This window comes from Colobus angolensis, unplaced genomic scaffold (assembly GCF_000951035.1).
Source record: "Colobus angolensis palliatus isolate OR3802 unplaced genomic scaffold, Cang.pa_1.0 Scaffold45, whole genome shotgun sequence".
NCBI lineage: Eukaryota > Metazoa > Chordata > Mammalia > Primates > Cercopithecidae > Colobus > Colobus angolensis.
Window position 1 is genome coordinate 8328381 of NW_012117932.1, and position 15945 is coordinate 8344325.

Below are 15945 nucleotides of genomic sequence, written 5' to 3' on the forward strand. Positions count from 1 at the left end.
ATCAGTAGCATATGTTTATAGGAAAGTTAGAAATGTAAAGGCCAGATATTACTCTCTCTCCTACAAATATTCCTTGGTAGTACTGTCTGACAAAATGCTGGGCTGGAGAGATATTTTACTTTACCCAGGGTTTTATAGTCTGCTTTGATTGCATATAGCCTCCCAGCAATCAGTTTATAGGACATTTGAGCCCCAAGGACCCGTAGAAAACATGTAACCTTATTTTGCAAATGAAGAAGCTGAGATGTTAATCAACTCAAGTCTCCAATGTTCTAACATTTCTCTGCCATTTTTTTAAATGGGAAGATCTCATCATCATGCTTTTTCACATTGTATTCTTGCCATTCCTTCCCATATAATATGTGGCATTAGAGAATAGCATCACTCTGTCCACAGAGTGAGAGATAGCTTATATGTATCCAAAAACAGATTTTGGGGGAATGCTCAGCATCCATAGATTCAAGATTGTACTCTTTCTCAGGCCTTGGTATAGATGACATATTTAGAGTAGTAATATAATCAGTCTGCCCTTTGAAAGGGAGTATTTTAATGAAAATGAGTGTTCTATTTTAAAATTAAAAATTAGGACATAATTAATTTTCACTGACAGGTTATTCTCAGGTAGTATAGTGTAGGTAGCTTCAAAAGTATACCCTCAGTGCACATTTAAAGTTCAGTGAAGATTCCAAGAAGGAAAAAGGGATATATTCAAAATGGCATTTGTGATGATCTCCAACTCAGTTTTCTTTTCTGGGTTCCTTCCTTCTGTCTATTAGGCTTTTCGTTTCGGAGAAGGCAACTTAAACTCCCATGCCTTACTGGGTGCCTGCTCTCATGTGTCTCTGGGTCTGCATGCATGGTATTAATTGCTAACATCTACTGAGTGCTTCCTATAAAGCAAGCACTATTCCAAATGCTTTACATGTATTAAAGCCCCTAGGGTTTGCTCCTATGAGGTAGGTATTTTTTTGCTTCTAATTTTACAGATTTAGAAACTGAGATACAGAGTAACCAACTGACCCAAGTGAAGTATGATAATGTCAGCCCAAAACCCATGCTGCTGCTGTTGCTTTTTAAAAATTGTGGTAAAATATACATTCCACAATACAGCTCACGCCTCTTAGCCATCACACTGTGTTCCCTTTCTATACATCCTACTTCTTTACCTGAAGAGCTTCTTTCCCAGTCTTCACCTGGTAAGTACTATAGTCCTCGGAGATTGGGTCATATGTTACTGTCTTAGTCTGTTTTCTGTTTCTATGAAAGAGTATCAAAGACTGGATACTGTATAAAGAAAATAAGTTTGTTTAGCTCATGGTTCTAGAGGCTGGGAAGTCCAAGTGCTTGGTGCTGCATATGGCCAGGGCCTTTGTGCTGTGGCACAACATGGTGGAGGACATCATGTGGTGAGAGGGAAAGAGTGTGCCAGCTCAGGTCTCTCTTCTTCTTATGAAGCCACAGTCCCATCGTGGAGGCCCACCTTGATTACCTTACCTAATCCTAATTACCTTTCAAAGGCTCTACCTCCAAATATCACCAACATATGAATTTGGGGATTAACTTTTCATCACATGAAATTGAAGGGACATATTTAAAACATAGCACTTAACATAATCTAAAGCCTTCCTTAGTACCTTTTCCTGTTTTCTTCCAATCTGGGTCTAGATTATTTCCTTTATGCTACCAGTGAACCCTGGGCCAGTTGCAGCCATAGATTTTTTATTTCCAAAGATAGTTAATGATGCTACTCCTCTGTAGCTGACCCCTACCTCTGCACTGGACTGCAGTTTCCCTAAGAGCAGAAGTCAGGGTTTATCTTTCTGATTTCAGTATCCAGCAACATGCCCTAGAAATATTTATGGAATAGAGAGAGGGAGGCAATGTATGATTTTTTTAAATTGAAAAACAAAATAACTGCTTAAAATTTTTCAGAGAAGACAATTTTTTACATTTTACAATGAGACATAGAAAATGATACACCAAAGAAACACAGAGAAATGTTAATCTAGGTCAGGTTCCACATAGCCAGCTCCTAATATTTTCACTTTGTCAGATTTTATCTCTTGTAAAGAAAAAAAAAAAAATTCCCAAGAGGTGAAAGAGGAAGGAAATGCTTTTGCTTTTCAACTGTGAAAGTGGAGTTTGCATGACCTCATTGTGAGGCCATCGCTCTTCTTGGAGGTATTCATAATTTGTCTCTTGTTAGAGTGCAGCTTCTAGGTTAGGGCTCAGTGACTTAGGATGATTTAGAAGGGATCAGAAAACATAATTTTAAAGACTGGAAAATGATGGCCATGAGGAATATACATGGAAATTGATATTATTGGAGTTGGAGTACAGAAAGGCAAAGTTCTCTGTGCCAGTTGCGTCAACAAGAAGAAAATACTGTCCCACTGATGAGCACATACAAACTGGTTCTCTATGGGGGTATCCACCCCTAGAGAGAGCTGCCAGCCCCAGCAATAGCAGTTGCTCCCCGCTAGCAGCGTCATAGATCACAAAATAAAATAGTGCTTTCTCTTTGTAATTGTGTAAGCCATAACATTTGCTATATAATTTTCTTTTCTGATTTTAGCTTGATTTTCTGTCCTCGAAATTTCCTGGGGTTATAAACATAATTGGTGATTGCTAAGACAAGAAGCCAATTTTTCTATTATAAGAAATAGCAAAGTACCTTCCGTTTTTGAAGCCTTGCTTACAAAACTGAAAAAAAAATTCCAGGCATCTGGGAAATTGAAATTCATAAAATAATGTTTAATTAGAAAGGGAAGGAAGCTACATTTGTAGAACAGAGTAATTTGATTATATTTTAACTATTAAATAGATTAATTTTCAAGGTGGTCATTCTTTATTATATGCACTTAATTGACATTAGATTATATTAAGAATTTAAATTTAGTGGCCGGGCGCGGTGGCTCAAGCCTGTAATCCCAGCACTTTAGGAGGCCGAGATGGGTGGATCACGAGGTCAGGAGATTGAGACCATCCTGGATAACACGGTGAAACCCCGTCTCTACTAAAAAATACAAAAAACTAGCCGGACGAGGTGGCGGGCGCCTGTAGTCCCCTTGGGAGGCTGAGGCAGGAGAATGGCGTAAACCCGGGAGGCGGAGCTTGCAGTGAGCCGAGATCCGGCCACTGCACTCCAGCCTGGGCGATAGAGCGAGACTCCGTCTCAAAAAAAAAAAAAAGAATTTAAATTTAGCTCCCTTTACAAATTGGCCAATGCCCTTCACCCTTGGTAGACTAATAAGGTTTCTACTAAGCCGTGTTTTTTATTAATCCTCATTACTACTCTCAGAGAAAAGACACGAATAGGGCCAAATGGAATTCTTTCCACTATTGAGTTCAATAAACATAATTTCTAGAGCTGTTTCAACAGAATGTGAGCATTATTATAAATTGTTGGGAACTCAGACCCAAATCCAAACAATGAAGCAAAACAGAGCTTCCTGCCTGTTCTGATTGCACCACTGTCGTCACAAGTCAATAAACGTCTAGTGCTTCACTTTAAAATTCCTTACGAGCTTTTTCTTGGTTCTCTTTCTCTAACTTGGTCTCTCACAATCTTTTTGTGTCTACATTTGAGGTCATCTGTGTCTTCAGTGCAAACCTCACGCAGAATAACAAAGATTCCAGTTGCAGCAAAACCACAAAGTGCTAAATCCACCTCAGCCTCTGCGTGAGGAAGGCCATGTCTAAGGAATGCTGTGAAATGGGCTCTGGAAGCTTCTCTTGGGCTCAAAGTCAGTTCTTGCCTGGGAGTGCTGTGTGACACAGCAGGCTTTTCCTCCTCTCAGCTTAAGAGCATGGACCAGTGACAGTGAGGCCCTTTGTCCCTCTCAGCACTCCCTGACCATCCCTGGTCACAGTTCAGGAATGCAGAAGTTGGGCTTCTAAGAGATTAAGCTAGTATCGTTGCACCAAGTCATGGGTTTATGTTTTTGCCTTATATGTTCATAAGCATTTTATTTGCCTTCGTTTTTGATCCACTAATTGACAATACTTTTTTTTCTTCTGTTTTTGCTATAAATACTACATAGGGGTTTTAATGAAGTATTAATAGACCCTCAAGCTTTTCCTAATAAATCACAGGCTTTTGTATCTTACAGAAATCTTGCTTAGTTGAGTGATTCTGGGTCTAAATTAGATGTAATTTGCAAAGAGGGAGAGAATAAAGGATTTGTAATATTTAGGGGCCCAGTTTGAAATGGTACCAATGGATTTATTTTGTATTTTTTTAAGGGAAGAGTCCTTGAAAGAGACTATTAAATAATGTCTACTTATTTTCAGGACAGTATCGTAATTGTAGAAGCTTAAAGTAGGAAAATTAGTTTGAAATGAGTGCCACTGCTCGTCTAAAAAGAAATTTCTTCAAATTAGTCTTTAAATTTTTGGGAGGTATTCCTATTTTATCAAATGTGAAGTGACGATAAGAACAGATACTGTGTTTTTATGAGACCAAATTGAGATCAACTATATTTTTCCTTCTTTGTTTGCTATCTGTGTGTGTGATTCACAGAGTTAATACAATCTTATGATTTACTCTGTAGTATACAAGAAGGTTTCAGTTTGTTCTATAAATGCAGACCACACTTTGAAGAACATAATATATACAACCTCACATCGTGTGAGATTTGAGATTGATGTTTAAAGATTATTCTTAGTAAAGTGGGTGTTTTCCAAATTAAATGAAAAGATAATATTTGGAGGAATTAGATTGAATTGGTTGAGGCATCTTATTTTTGCTGCTGTTTTTAAAGTTTGAGTTCTGATGGTCTTCCAGAGGCGTAGCTACTGCATGTTCTGATTCTCTAGTAGTGTTTCATCTTCAAACATTTTACCCCTAGCATACCAATTTTTGTCTTAGTAAATATGGCCTCTGCCCGTAAGAGACAGAAGAGGTTGCTCAAATTCTTAAAGGAATCTAATTGTAAAGCTGACACACAGAACCATGGTCACTTTTTGTGACTAGGATTTGCTCAAATTCTGGTCTACACTAGCACATTTGTTCTTCAGTATTACATCAATAGCTCTAAAATATATTATACAGTTGATCTCTGCAATGATTTCATTTGTTCTTGATGTCTACTTATCTCAAATACGACCATTTGCATGAAAGAAGAAGGTAGCACATAGGAAGAATGACCATTTAAAACATTATCGTAGAGTGGAATATAGAATTTATTTTTGGCCACGTGACTCTGAAGCTAATTACTTTCCTTGAATCTTTAGTGATACTTATTTCTTTCTATTAAATGTGATCTTCAGTCCTTACTGCGGTTTCTCCCAAAAGGTACCGCAAACCCAACAACTATTACAGCAAACCCATTAATGATATGTCATCATCATCAGGAGATTAAACTGTATTTGGATAAATAGGGCCATTTAATGTTGCTAAATTGTACCAGGAGAAGGGAAGCGAATGCAGTTCTGTACTGGGTATCATAAGCAGGATAAATTTAAATACTAAGACTTTAAGAATCCATGCTGGCTAAGAAAGGGAGAACATTGGCAAAATTCTCAAGTCACTGAGTAGGATAGAGTTGGCAGTTGTCTCCCTGATACTCATTTACCGATGGCCTGGAGCAACTTTCCAAAACTAGTGACCGACTGTGCCCTCCAACATCCCTAATTTGGTGGACTGAGATAAGGGTAAAGTAATAAAACTTAATGCTTCAAGGCATATGTAAACTGTTCTTCTGCAGAGATAGGACAGGAATTTTCTCCGTTCTTTCTGCAGGTCAAGTTCCCAAGGATCTTCAGAAGTAATATTGTGAAATGAAGCCCTGGAGCTGGGAACCTGAATTTGCCAGCTAAGTTTCCCAAGTAGACTGTATGTCTGCGTGAATAAATGAATTTGATCCAAGGGTAAGGAGGTCAGGGGGTTTCTGTAAGGGGACTAAAAGAAAGTAAATTGACTGGGAGTAGTGGGTCACGCCTGTAATCTCAGCATTTTGGGAGGCCAAGACGGGTGGATCACCTGAGGTCAGGAGTTCAAGACCAGCCTGGCCAACATGGTGAAACCTCGTCTCTACCAAAAATACAAAAAAACTAGCCAGGTGTGGTGGTACACATCTGTAATCCCAGCTACTTGGGAAACTGAGGCACAAGAATCACTTGAACCCAGGAGGCGGAGGCTGCAGTGAGCCGAGATCGCACCACTGCACTCCAGCCTGGGTAACAGAGTGAGACTCTGTCTCAAAGGAAAAAAAGAAAGTACATTTTTGGAAGAATTTTAATGTGATATGGAAAAAGCCTAGATCTCCTAAGGCAAGTGATGAGTGAAAGACAATATGGGAAAGACAATGTGAGAGAGTGAAGTTGAGTAGTGGCTCCTTTCCAGAAAGTGACAATGGAATCCTTAAGGATATAAATGCCATTAGGGTCATTATAATAGACTGGAAGGCACTGAAGCAGGAGAGGCAGTGATTTGGCAAAAGGACTAGAGGGAAATGAAGTGTTTAAAGGCAGGAAGAGGCAGAAAAAGGAAAAATGGGGAAAAGCATTGTCAAGCTCATGATGGTAAGAACAATTGAGTTTAGGATGAGGAAATGAAAGCATCAGAATTATTAAAACCATATAAAAACCAGTAATTATTTAAATTATTAAATTGACTTATGCCAGTTGCACTGGTTGTGCCTCAGTAAGACAACTGTATATTTTATTATTCAAAATGAGACAACTTTGAGAGTGAACTTAGCAATTATGCCTGGACAGCAGGTATAACCTGGGATTTTCTGAGCAAACCAGAACATGTGGTCATCTTATACCTGAGTCCAAATATCATAAAATGTGGTATTCTGTGTTTTCTAATGAGTGTCATCGCTGATGAGCATTTGAGCAATTTCTTTTATATCAATAAACACCAAAAATATCAATTAAATCAACATATAGGTCTCAAATATTTTGGTTCATATATAGAATCACAAAAGAATCAGGGCATTTTGGTTATAAGTCACTGTTATTTCACTTTCAGCCTCATCAGTATTGAAATAATCAACTCTGTTAGTTTTGGAAGAAACAGATCTATGGGGAAGGGTAGGAGTCCTTGGAGCCAGACTGTTGGATTGGGATCCAGGCTGTTCTATTGACTGTGGGAACTTGGGCAGGTTATTTAGCCTCAGGGGCTCAGTTTCCTCCCTGGGGATAGTAACAGTATTAATCTCACAGATTTATTCTGAGAATTAAACACATTAATTAAAGACCTCAGAACGACGACTGCAACATAGATCTATGGAGGAACCAACTATTCTTTTATTATATTCTCAGGGTGCCCTGTTCTTTTTTTGCACAGTCCTTTGAATTATCATTTCCTGTCCTCTTTCCCTTCCCTCTCTTCCTACTCCATCTCCATTACTTTAAGGTGTTAAAAATTCCAAATTGAGTAAGGAAAATAACTCTCATAGAAATAACGTTAAAAAAAATCCTTTCTACTTTAGCTTATGTTAGAAGAAAAAGATACCACATAGAAGGGGGATCTTCCAAACCTAATAAATGTAGAGGTTGATTTCTTAATATCCAAATTATTGATCATGATGATTTAATCGAAACTGAAGGATTAATTTAAATTGAAAAAATGTTCATTATTTGGTGTATAGTCAGAGTTTTCTAGAAGGACAGAACTAATAGGATATATGTATTTATGAAAGGGAGTTTATTAAGGAGAATTGACTCACACGATCACAAGGTGAAGTACCACAAGGAGCAAGGAAGGCAGTAGTGGCTCAGTCTGAGCCCAAAATCTCAAAAGTAGGGAAGCCGACAGTGCAGCCTTCAATCTGTGACCAAAGGCTGAGAGCCACTGGTGTAAGTCCAAGAGTCCAAAAGTCAAAGAACTTGGAATCTAACGTTCAAGGGCAGGAAGCATCCAGCATGGGAGAAAGATGAAGACCACAAGACTCTGCAAGTCCACTGCTCCCACCTTCTTCTGCCTGCTTTATTCTAGCTGCGTGGGCAGTTGATTGGATGGTGTCGACCCATTTTGAGGGTGGGTCTGCCTCTCCCAGTCCACTGACTCAAACGTTAATCTCCTTTGGCAACACCCTCACAGACACACCAGGAAAAATCCTTTGCATCCTTCAATCCAATCAAGTTGACACTTAATATTAACCCTCACACTTGGGTCTTGACAATGAAAAGCATTACTTAGAAAATCAAGAAAATATTCTTTCTAACCCTTTGCAAAGAATATGACCTACTTAATAGTTATCACAAATGGCAAGTAGCAGTATTTTTTGGAAACATGGAAACTGCTTAGTGGAATAAGCCATTATTTCACATGGTGAAGTTTGGAAAACAGGAGAAAACCCTATTAGACGTTTGTAGAGATATGTAGGAAAATAGGGGATAGGGCAGTGTTTAAAGCAAGAAGGGAAGTAAATGAAATAAAGCAAAAGAAGCAAAATGTCTCTAGAAAGATGGGTCAGAGGCAGAGATAAATGAGAACAGAAGTTTGACCAGCTTTACATATTGAGAGGAATGTATCTGAGGTAGGAATTCTAGTAACATACCAATGATTAATACAAAACCAGGATTTTACAGTCATTATGATGTTACTTTTTTAGAGAAATAAAATCCATACAGATTTGGTAAAAGGAGCATCTGAAGTCGTGATCAGTGTTCTAGCTTACCTATCCTATTGAATTAAGAATTAAGCAGTGACAAGTGTATATATGTTTTCAAAATTTTGTGATCTCTTTTTCCCTATGTCCTCCTCTCCATCATTGCAAAGTTAATGGCACCTGTGACATCAAAGACACAGAAACAGACCAAATATCCAATGTTTTCAGCAACTTTGGTAATTTCTTTAAAAACCTGGTGGAGTCAAAGGTCTTTCCAGCATCCAGTAGAATAAAGCATTGAACACAGAGTTAGTTGTTCAAGGCACACAAGCAGGAGTATGGATCAAGCTCACACAGCACTGTCCCAGAAGATAAATGAGCTCTGCCCTTAGATTATCTGCCCAGTCAAAAGACTTAGTAGCATGGTTTCCCTGAGACTGGGCCTCAGCATTCCTAAGCCGAGCTATAAATTTTTGACTCTGAGGGCTGTTTTCCAAGTACCACTAAGTTCTTTTTTGTGCTTTATTAAATAACTATTTCCCAAGTTTATTGGCGAAGGGTTTGAGAAACAAACTGATGCCTGAGGAATTCTTCTTTTGACCTATGTCACTGCATGGAGTTGTAGGTTTGGTGGCAATATTATTTCAGATAATCCGAGTGAAACATTCCTGTGGCGAACATACTGTAATAAAACCATCAGATGAGCAATGGGTGAGGGGCTGGGGAACTTGTCAAAAGCCATAAAGCATAACCAAGATTGTCCTTTTTTGCTTTGGTTTAGGGTGTAGCTTCTGCTCTGGAGTCTGGTGCTTGCTTGTCTTTTTTTTTTTTTGAAATAATGTCTCACTCCATCACCCAGGCTGGAGTGCGGTGGCATGATCTTGGCTCACTGCAATCTCTGCCTCCCAAGTTCAAATGATTCTCCAGCTTCAGCCTCCCGAGTAGCTGGGATTACAAGCACACACCACTATGCCCAGCTCATTTTTATAATTTTAGTAGAGATGGGGTTGCTCCATGTTAGCCAGGCTGGTCTCGAAGTCCTGACCTCAGGTGATCCGCCCACCTCGGCCTTCCAAAGTGCTGGGATTACAGGCATGAGCCACTTCGCCCAGACACTTACTTGTCTTTTAACACTGCACCAGAAAACCTGAAGGGAAAGGGTGAGAAATACAAATTGTCCAGTTTTCCTCCTAGCTGCTTGGTCTAGTTAAACATTTGTAGGTAGACAGACCTGAAAATAAGGTTTTATGGTATTTATGATTTTTCTTCTGTCTATTCACTTATTATCTCAGATAAATGAGAATCGTGGTCTTCAATTAGGGAAGATCAAAGGCAAATCAGGAAATAGTGATTTATTTATTATAAGAGTCAGGTAATGACATAGTACTGCTTTAGATTTGTTCTGAAGTAATATGGAACTTGTTGCTCCATTAAATAGATTTTTATTAATGAGCTTTAAAAATCATACTTAATACACGTATGACACAGTAAAATTAAGTTTGAAGAAAATCATTGGTTAAAATCAATTTAAATTTAATACTTAGTATGTGTGGAGTGGGCTTTTCTTTTTAGATGCTTACTGTGGTTTCTTATCGGCATTATTTCATTGATGATACCTTACATATAATTTGAAAGGAGGCAAATTCAGATATACTGGCAGCTGGGGATTTAGTGCTTAATCTCATATCCTTTTAGACGCAGTTACTCAAATTTCAGAATGCTTTATTAAAGAGTTGGTAGGAAAATTTGGAAAAAACCTAGGCTTTTCAAAAAGTAAAATTTAATCAAAAAAGGCAAGCCTAGAAATGAATAAGGAAATTCTACTTTTCACTTAGAACGTTCTATTAATGATCAATAAAAGCCTATGTTTAGATATAGTTTTTATTATTTCATATCTTTTCTGTAGTGTATAAAGTTACAGGGACTTACCTTCATTTTGGTGGTTCTCTAATTTGTTTTTAAATGCTACTAGTTTTAGTCAGAGTTACACTGCATAAAACATGGTTGGTTCATTTTAAAATGTATATTCAGAGCTTGAGCCCTGCACCTAGTAGGTTTAAGAATTCAAAATACGCTGGATATGCTTATGGAGCATCAGTGTTAAATGAGTGAAGAAGTTGAAATTTACAACGTTATCTATATGGAAATTATAATAGCAGAAACAAAAAGTAAATAGTAGCTAAAACTGGAGCACTTTCAGATTCCTATCTTATCTTGAAAAACTATGAAAGAATAACAGAGAAACTAGGCTCTTATACCCAGCAGCAAAGTTCCCCTGCTAAAGAATAACCTGACTTTAAATTTCACCCCCAAGTCACCGCTTCCCACTGGGTTGAAAAACTGTGGTCACAGGTGGTTGATTCCTTTTTCAGAAGGTAATTCATTTAGATCGGTATCAGAACCTTGTTGGATTCAACAAGAAGGCTATGCTAATTGTTGGGCTATTTTCTTGGCGAGGGACATCAAACTGTAATCAGGAATTTTAGGAGAAACTTGTGATCAAAACATTCGCAGCAGGAGTTCAAACAAAGAATTCAGTGTGCTAAAATAATGAAGTGAATCTTCTCTGTCATGGAATTATATCCTAACTATGCCTGCCCATATAAATTCAAACACACACACGCACAAACTACATGTTTTGGAGAATTGCAGTGAACAGATAGTTTTTTTTTCCGCTTTAGAAACATTGGGCCACTTTGAAAGTTTGGTGACAGTAAATTTGCAAGTATGATTATTTTCATTTTCCAAGTAAAAAAATTGTAAGTTTCTGATGCTGTGATTGAAAGCAAAAGAAGTATAATTTGTAAGAGAACTCTCAAAGTCAAGATCCTCTTATCCTAAAAACAAGACTACAATCCCCAGCATACCAAGAAATTCTTAGATCCAGGTAAGAAACAGACTCAGAATTCAGCAAGTACATTGTAAAAGTGTACAGTATAGTATAATGAACATACAGTAAAATAATGAAATTTAAATGCATGACTTCTGTGAATTATTTTTAAAGAATTTTTAAACTAGCAGAAAAGTTTATTTTTACTGACGATTCTGTTGTTTTTACAACACATTCAAAACACTTTCTACAGAAACTTTTAGTTCCTTAGCAAGGTAAAAGATTTCCCACTAAGAAAATGGATTGCTTTGATAAAGTAATAATTAGCATTGATGTCAAATTTATTATTATCCAAATTATTATCTCAATTTAGCTATTGCAATAGAGCTTTCCCTTTAAAACCTCTATCACCATTACTATTACTTTACATTCTGATCTTTAATTCATAGGAAGGGATTTGTTACAGTTAGTCTGGGTCAGTGACTCAATCTCTTCAAGAGGACGAAACACCAAAATGGGCCTTGTACTTTCCTGGATTCATTTCATGTTACTGATTTTACCTGGGTGTAATTCAGAATACAAATGTAGAAGTTGTGTATATCCGTATCAGGGGTCCTTAGAATATGGGAAGATGAGATTGTGGGATTATACTTAGGTCTCTGTATACAACAACCTTTTTTATTTTTCCAAGTTAAATTCAGTCTTTAAAATGCATGTAAACATATACAAAATAGCATATATATTATACTATTCCATTTATATAGTGTACAAAATAAGCAACACTAATTGGGGGTGTCAGAAGTAAGATTAGTAGCATCCTAGAGATGGGGTGGGGGTGAGGGCAGGGGCGGGTAGTAAGTGCAAGGGACATGGGGCGAGTTCCTGAGTTACTCTTCTTTTCCTGATTTCAGTGACATTTCATAGGTGTATTCTGTCTGTGAAAACTCATCTGGTGATCCACTTATGGTTCTGTTTTCTTCATATGTATTACATTAAAATGTTTTTAAAGGCATGTGCATTAGTAAACATGGAATTTTGGTTCCTCAGCTTGGGTCTTGGATATTCACCCAAATACAAGTTGGAGAGGCTGCTTATATGCACACATATCTCACAGATCTTGGAGTCTAGTCCACGGTGTTAAGTGCAGGAAACAGTATTGATGGAGGCAGACATTGCCACTGCTTAACCCACAGCATGCATCCGGGCTCCTAGGTCCTAGGCTTGGACCATCAGCCACCCAGCCATATTATAATCCATTAGCAGGTGCGGATGAGGACCAAGGATCAGATTCAGGAAGGGCCGGTGGTCAGTGAGGAAATGGGGTAGTAAAGCCAACAAGCCAAGCATTGTTAATGACTGAATGACCTCCAGATATGTACCTTCAGCCCAGCCTCCTTCCTGAGTAGTGGTTTTCAACTTGGGTTCTGCAATTAGGAAGACTCAATTCCTCCTTTAGCTTTGCCATTTTGTAGCTGTGAGCCTTTGGCCAAGTTATGTTATCTCATTAAGGCTGAGCTTCCTTATTGGTAAGAAGATGTGTGATAATATAGAGTTGTTGGCACACTCTGTGGTTATATGGGAAAGGTTTCAGAAGGGTAGATAGCGAGGGTAGTTTCCATCAATAACCAGTGGTCTACAGGCAGTTCCACAGGTTTCTTAATTTCAAGAGGTCCAGTTTTTACTTTGTCATCTCTGCTCAGCATTATCTACCCATTTGCTGGTAGCATAGGAATCATTCTCCTTTTCTCCTTCCCTCTACCAATCACCCCATTGATTAGCTTTCCAGTGTGTGTCAGTTTCTTTCATCTCCGTGGAATGACTCAAGCTCTCAGCCTTTCTGGCTTGTCTTACTTCAGATGCCTCCCAGGTGCACATCCCGCTCCAAAAGTTTCTTATAATGCAGACAGGGATTTTTCTAAAATACAAGTTCAACCATGCCACACACACACACACACACTGCTTGAAATTCCATAATGGTTTTCATTTCCCTTAGGGTAACCTGAACTGCTTAATATTTTATACCATCTTATAAGGCCTTACATGGCCTGATTTGCCGCCACTTCCCTCTCTAGCTTCAAATTTTGCTGTTTCTCTTTTTCAGTCTATACTGCAAAAGGATGTAATGTCATTCAGTTTCCCCTTCAACATGCTACACATCCTCTTTCAATTCACGCATGATATTCCTTCTGTTAGAAATAGTCTGCTGTGTCTCCGCCGTTGTCATGAAATGAACTGTGTTCCCCCAGAATTTATATATTGAGGTCTAATCCCCTGTATCTCAGAATGTGACTATATTTACAGATAGGGCCTTTAAACAGTTAGTTAAGTGAAAATAGAGCCTAATCTAGTATCCTGTACTGGTGTCCTTACATGAAGAGAAGATTAGGACAGAGGGAAGACCAAGTGAGAATGTGGAGGGAAGACAGCTATCTATGAGCCAAGGAGAGAAGCCTCAGGAGAAACCAACGCTGTCAGTACCTTGATCTTAGACTTTTAATTTCCAGAAACTGTGAGAAAAAAAAAATCTTAAGCCGTCTAGTCTATGACATTTTGTTATGGCAGCTGGAGCAGAGTAATATTCCCACAATGAATTCACTTCCCCGCTTCGGGACTGAGCGTAGAAATAATGTGTTCTAGGGTACTCTCTGGATCAGGCCAGGCGCCCTCTGATTGGCATAACAACACCAAAACCATATTGACCATTCACCATGCCTTGTATCATCCCATTTAATTTTCACAATAACTTTATGAGAGGGATGGTTTTTGGTTTGTTCGTTTGTTTGTTTGTTTTGAGACGGAGTCTTGCACTGTCTCCCAGGCCAGAGTGCAGTGGCGTGATCTCGGCTTGCTGTGACCTCTGCCTCAAGCGATTCTCCTGCCTCAGCCTCCCAAGCAGCTGGGACTACAGGCATGCACCACCGTGCCTGCCTAATTTTTGTATTTTTAATAAAGATGGGGTTTCACAAGTTGGCCAGGCTGGTCTCAAACTCCTGACCTCAAGTGATCTGCCTGCCTCGGCTTCCCGAAGCACTTGGATTACAAGCATGAGCCACCACTCCTGGCCACAAGAGATGATTTTATCATCCTAAATTCACCAATTAGAAAACTGGGGAAAAGAGAATCTCTTTCCTCAGTTCTTATTTGTCAAGGAAGAATATTCCTGCACACCTTTTAGAGTCTGACTTCCAGACTAGCCTTATTACCGTTTCGTAGCAGTCATCCCACTTTACTGCAGACACTTGTTTAATTTTCTTCTCTGCTAGTCTCAAAGCTCCAGAAGCACAAAGCCTACGTCTGGATTTTTTTTCGCTGACCTGTATCAGCCAGTGTCCAGCACTGTGTGTGTCCCACAAATATGTGCTGGGTGCTCCCAGCTCCAGTGCTGAGACAAGTGAGCTGCCAGTAGTCTCGCCTGGCCCATGGATGGGGAAGGAGAACAGCAGCGCTCTTTGGGTGAGGAGGATACAGGAGCCAAAGTGCGGCGGAGAGGACATAGGTGAGCACAGCGCTCTGAGCTTCTCCCTGTTTTCTCTCCACAGTTTTTGCAGTACTCTTTACTTGGTTCTGTTTATTTGGTTTAGAAAAAGAAGGTATTAAAGCAGAGAAATAATTATCAAGAATATGCTATATCCAATCTTTATTCGTCCGATCTAGTTGGCTGTTTTTTTCCATCAGACTATAGAAAAAAACAGCTTTCTTTAGAAACTTGGAATATGGATGATAAAATCTAATTCCACACACTTTAAGTTGTCCATGGAAGGAGTCCTCGTAGACATGAAAGAATGAGGTAGTAATTTCAGTGAAATGAAGGGCAAATAGCTCAATTACTGAATTGCTTGATATTAGAAAAAAGAACATGAATTCGTACCTTTTCTAGAATTTCACAGGCACTTCCTACAATCCAAGATCCATGAATATTAGTGTACAAGCCCACGTGCAAAGAGATCAAAGGAAATATTAGCATATCAACACTGTTTACACTCCCTGCCATTAGTCATTTTAGTAGCTGTCTTGATGATCAGATTGAAAAACCATAGTGTATGTAGAGTTTGGCATTATCAAGGTTTCAGGCATCCTCTAGGGGTCTTGGAGCATATCCCCTGAGGAAAAGGAAGGACCACCCTATGTCTTAAGAGAGGCTTGAAGTGTTGTTAGACACATCTTCAGAGGAAGATGGCTCCTCCCTAGAATCAGGGAAGGCATCAGCCAGAGACTAAGTTGGCCCTGACATGATTGTAGTAACCCCTCTTCAGGAGCTGAAAGCCTGCCACCAGCCTCCCTGAGGCAGCCGTCAGTTCTCTGACTGGATCTGACCTATATATATGTTAGACCAGTGAAGGAGCTAAGAGAGATTTCATGTTTAAGCCTGCTTTAGAATTCAAATCAAATAAAACTCTTATAAGGTTATTCTGCATCTTATCCCTGTAATTGAGCAATTCAAGCCTGAAAACAATGACTGGACTTTCTGCATGTTAAACTCTGACCCGGGTGCTAAAAAATGCTAATGTTAGAAATTGCCAAACAGTTGCTGTCTGACCATTTTATTGCATT

The 15945-nt window shown here is 38.9% G+C and overlaps 1 protein-coding gene across 1 annotated transcript in view; it reads left to right on the forward strand.

Moving 5' to 3' along the window:
- The window catches only part of ARHGAP28 (Rho GTPase activating protein 28), a 194043-nt gene that overhangs the window by 19369 nt on the left and 158729 nt on the right, over positions 1-15945 (forward strand). The window contains exon 2 of the mRNA XM_011957810.1: positions 5744-5871. Coding sequence (XP_011813200.1) covers positions 5855-5871 — 17 coding nt within the window. The 5' untranslated portion in view covers positions 5744-5854. The remainder of the gene's footprint in view (positions 1-5743; positions 5872-15945) is intronic.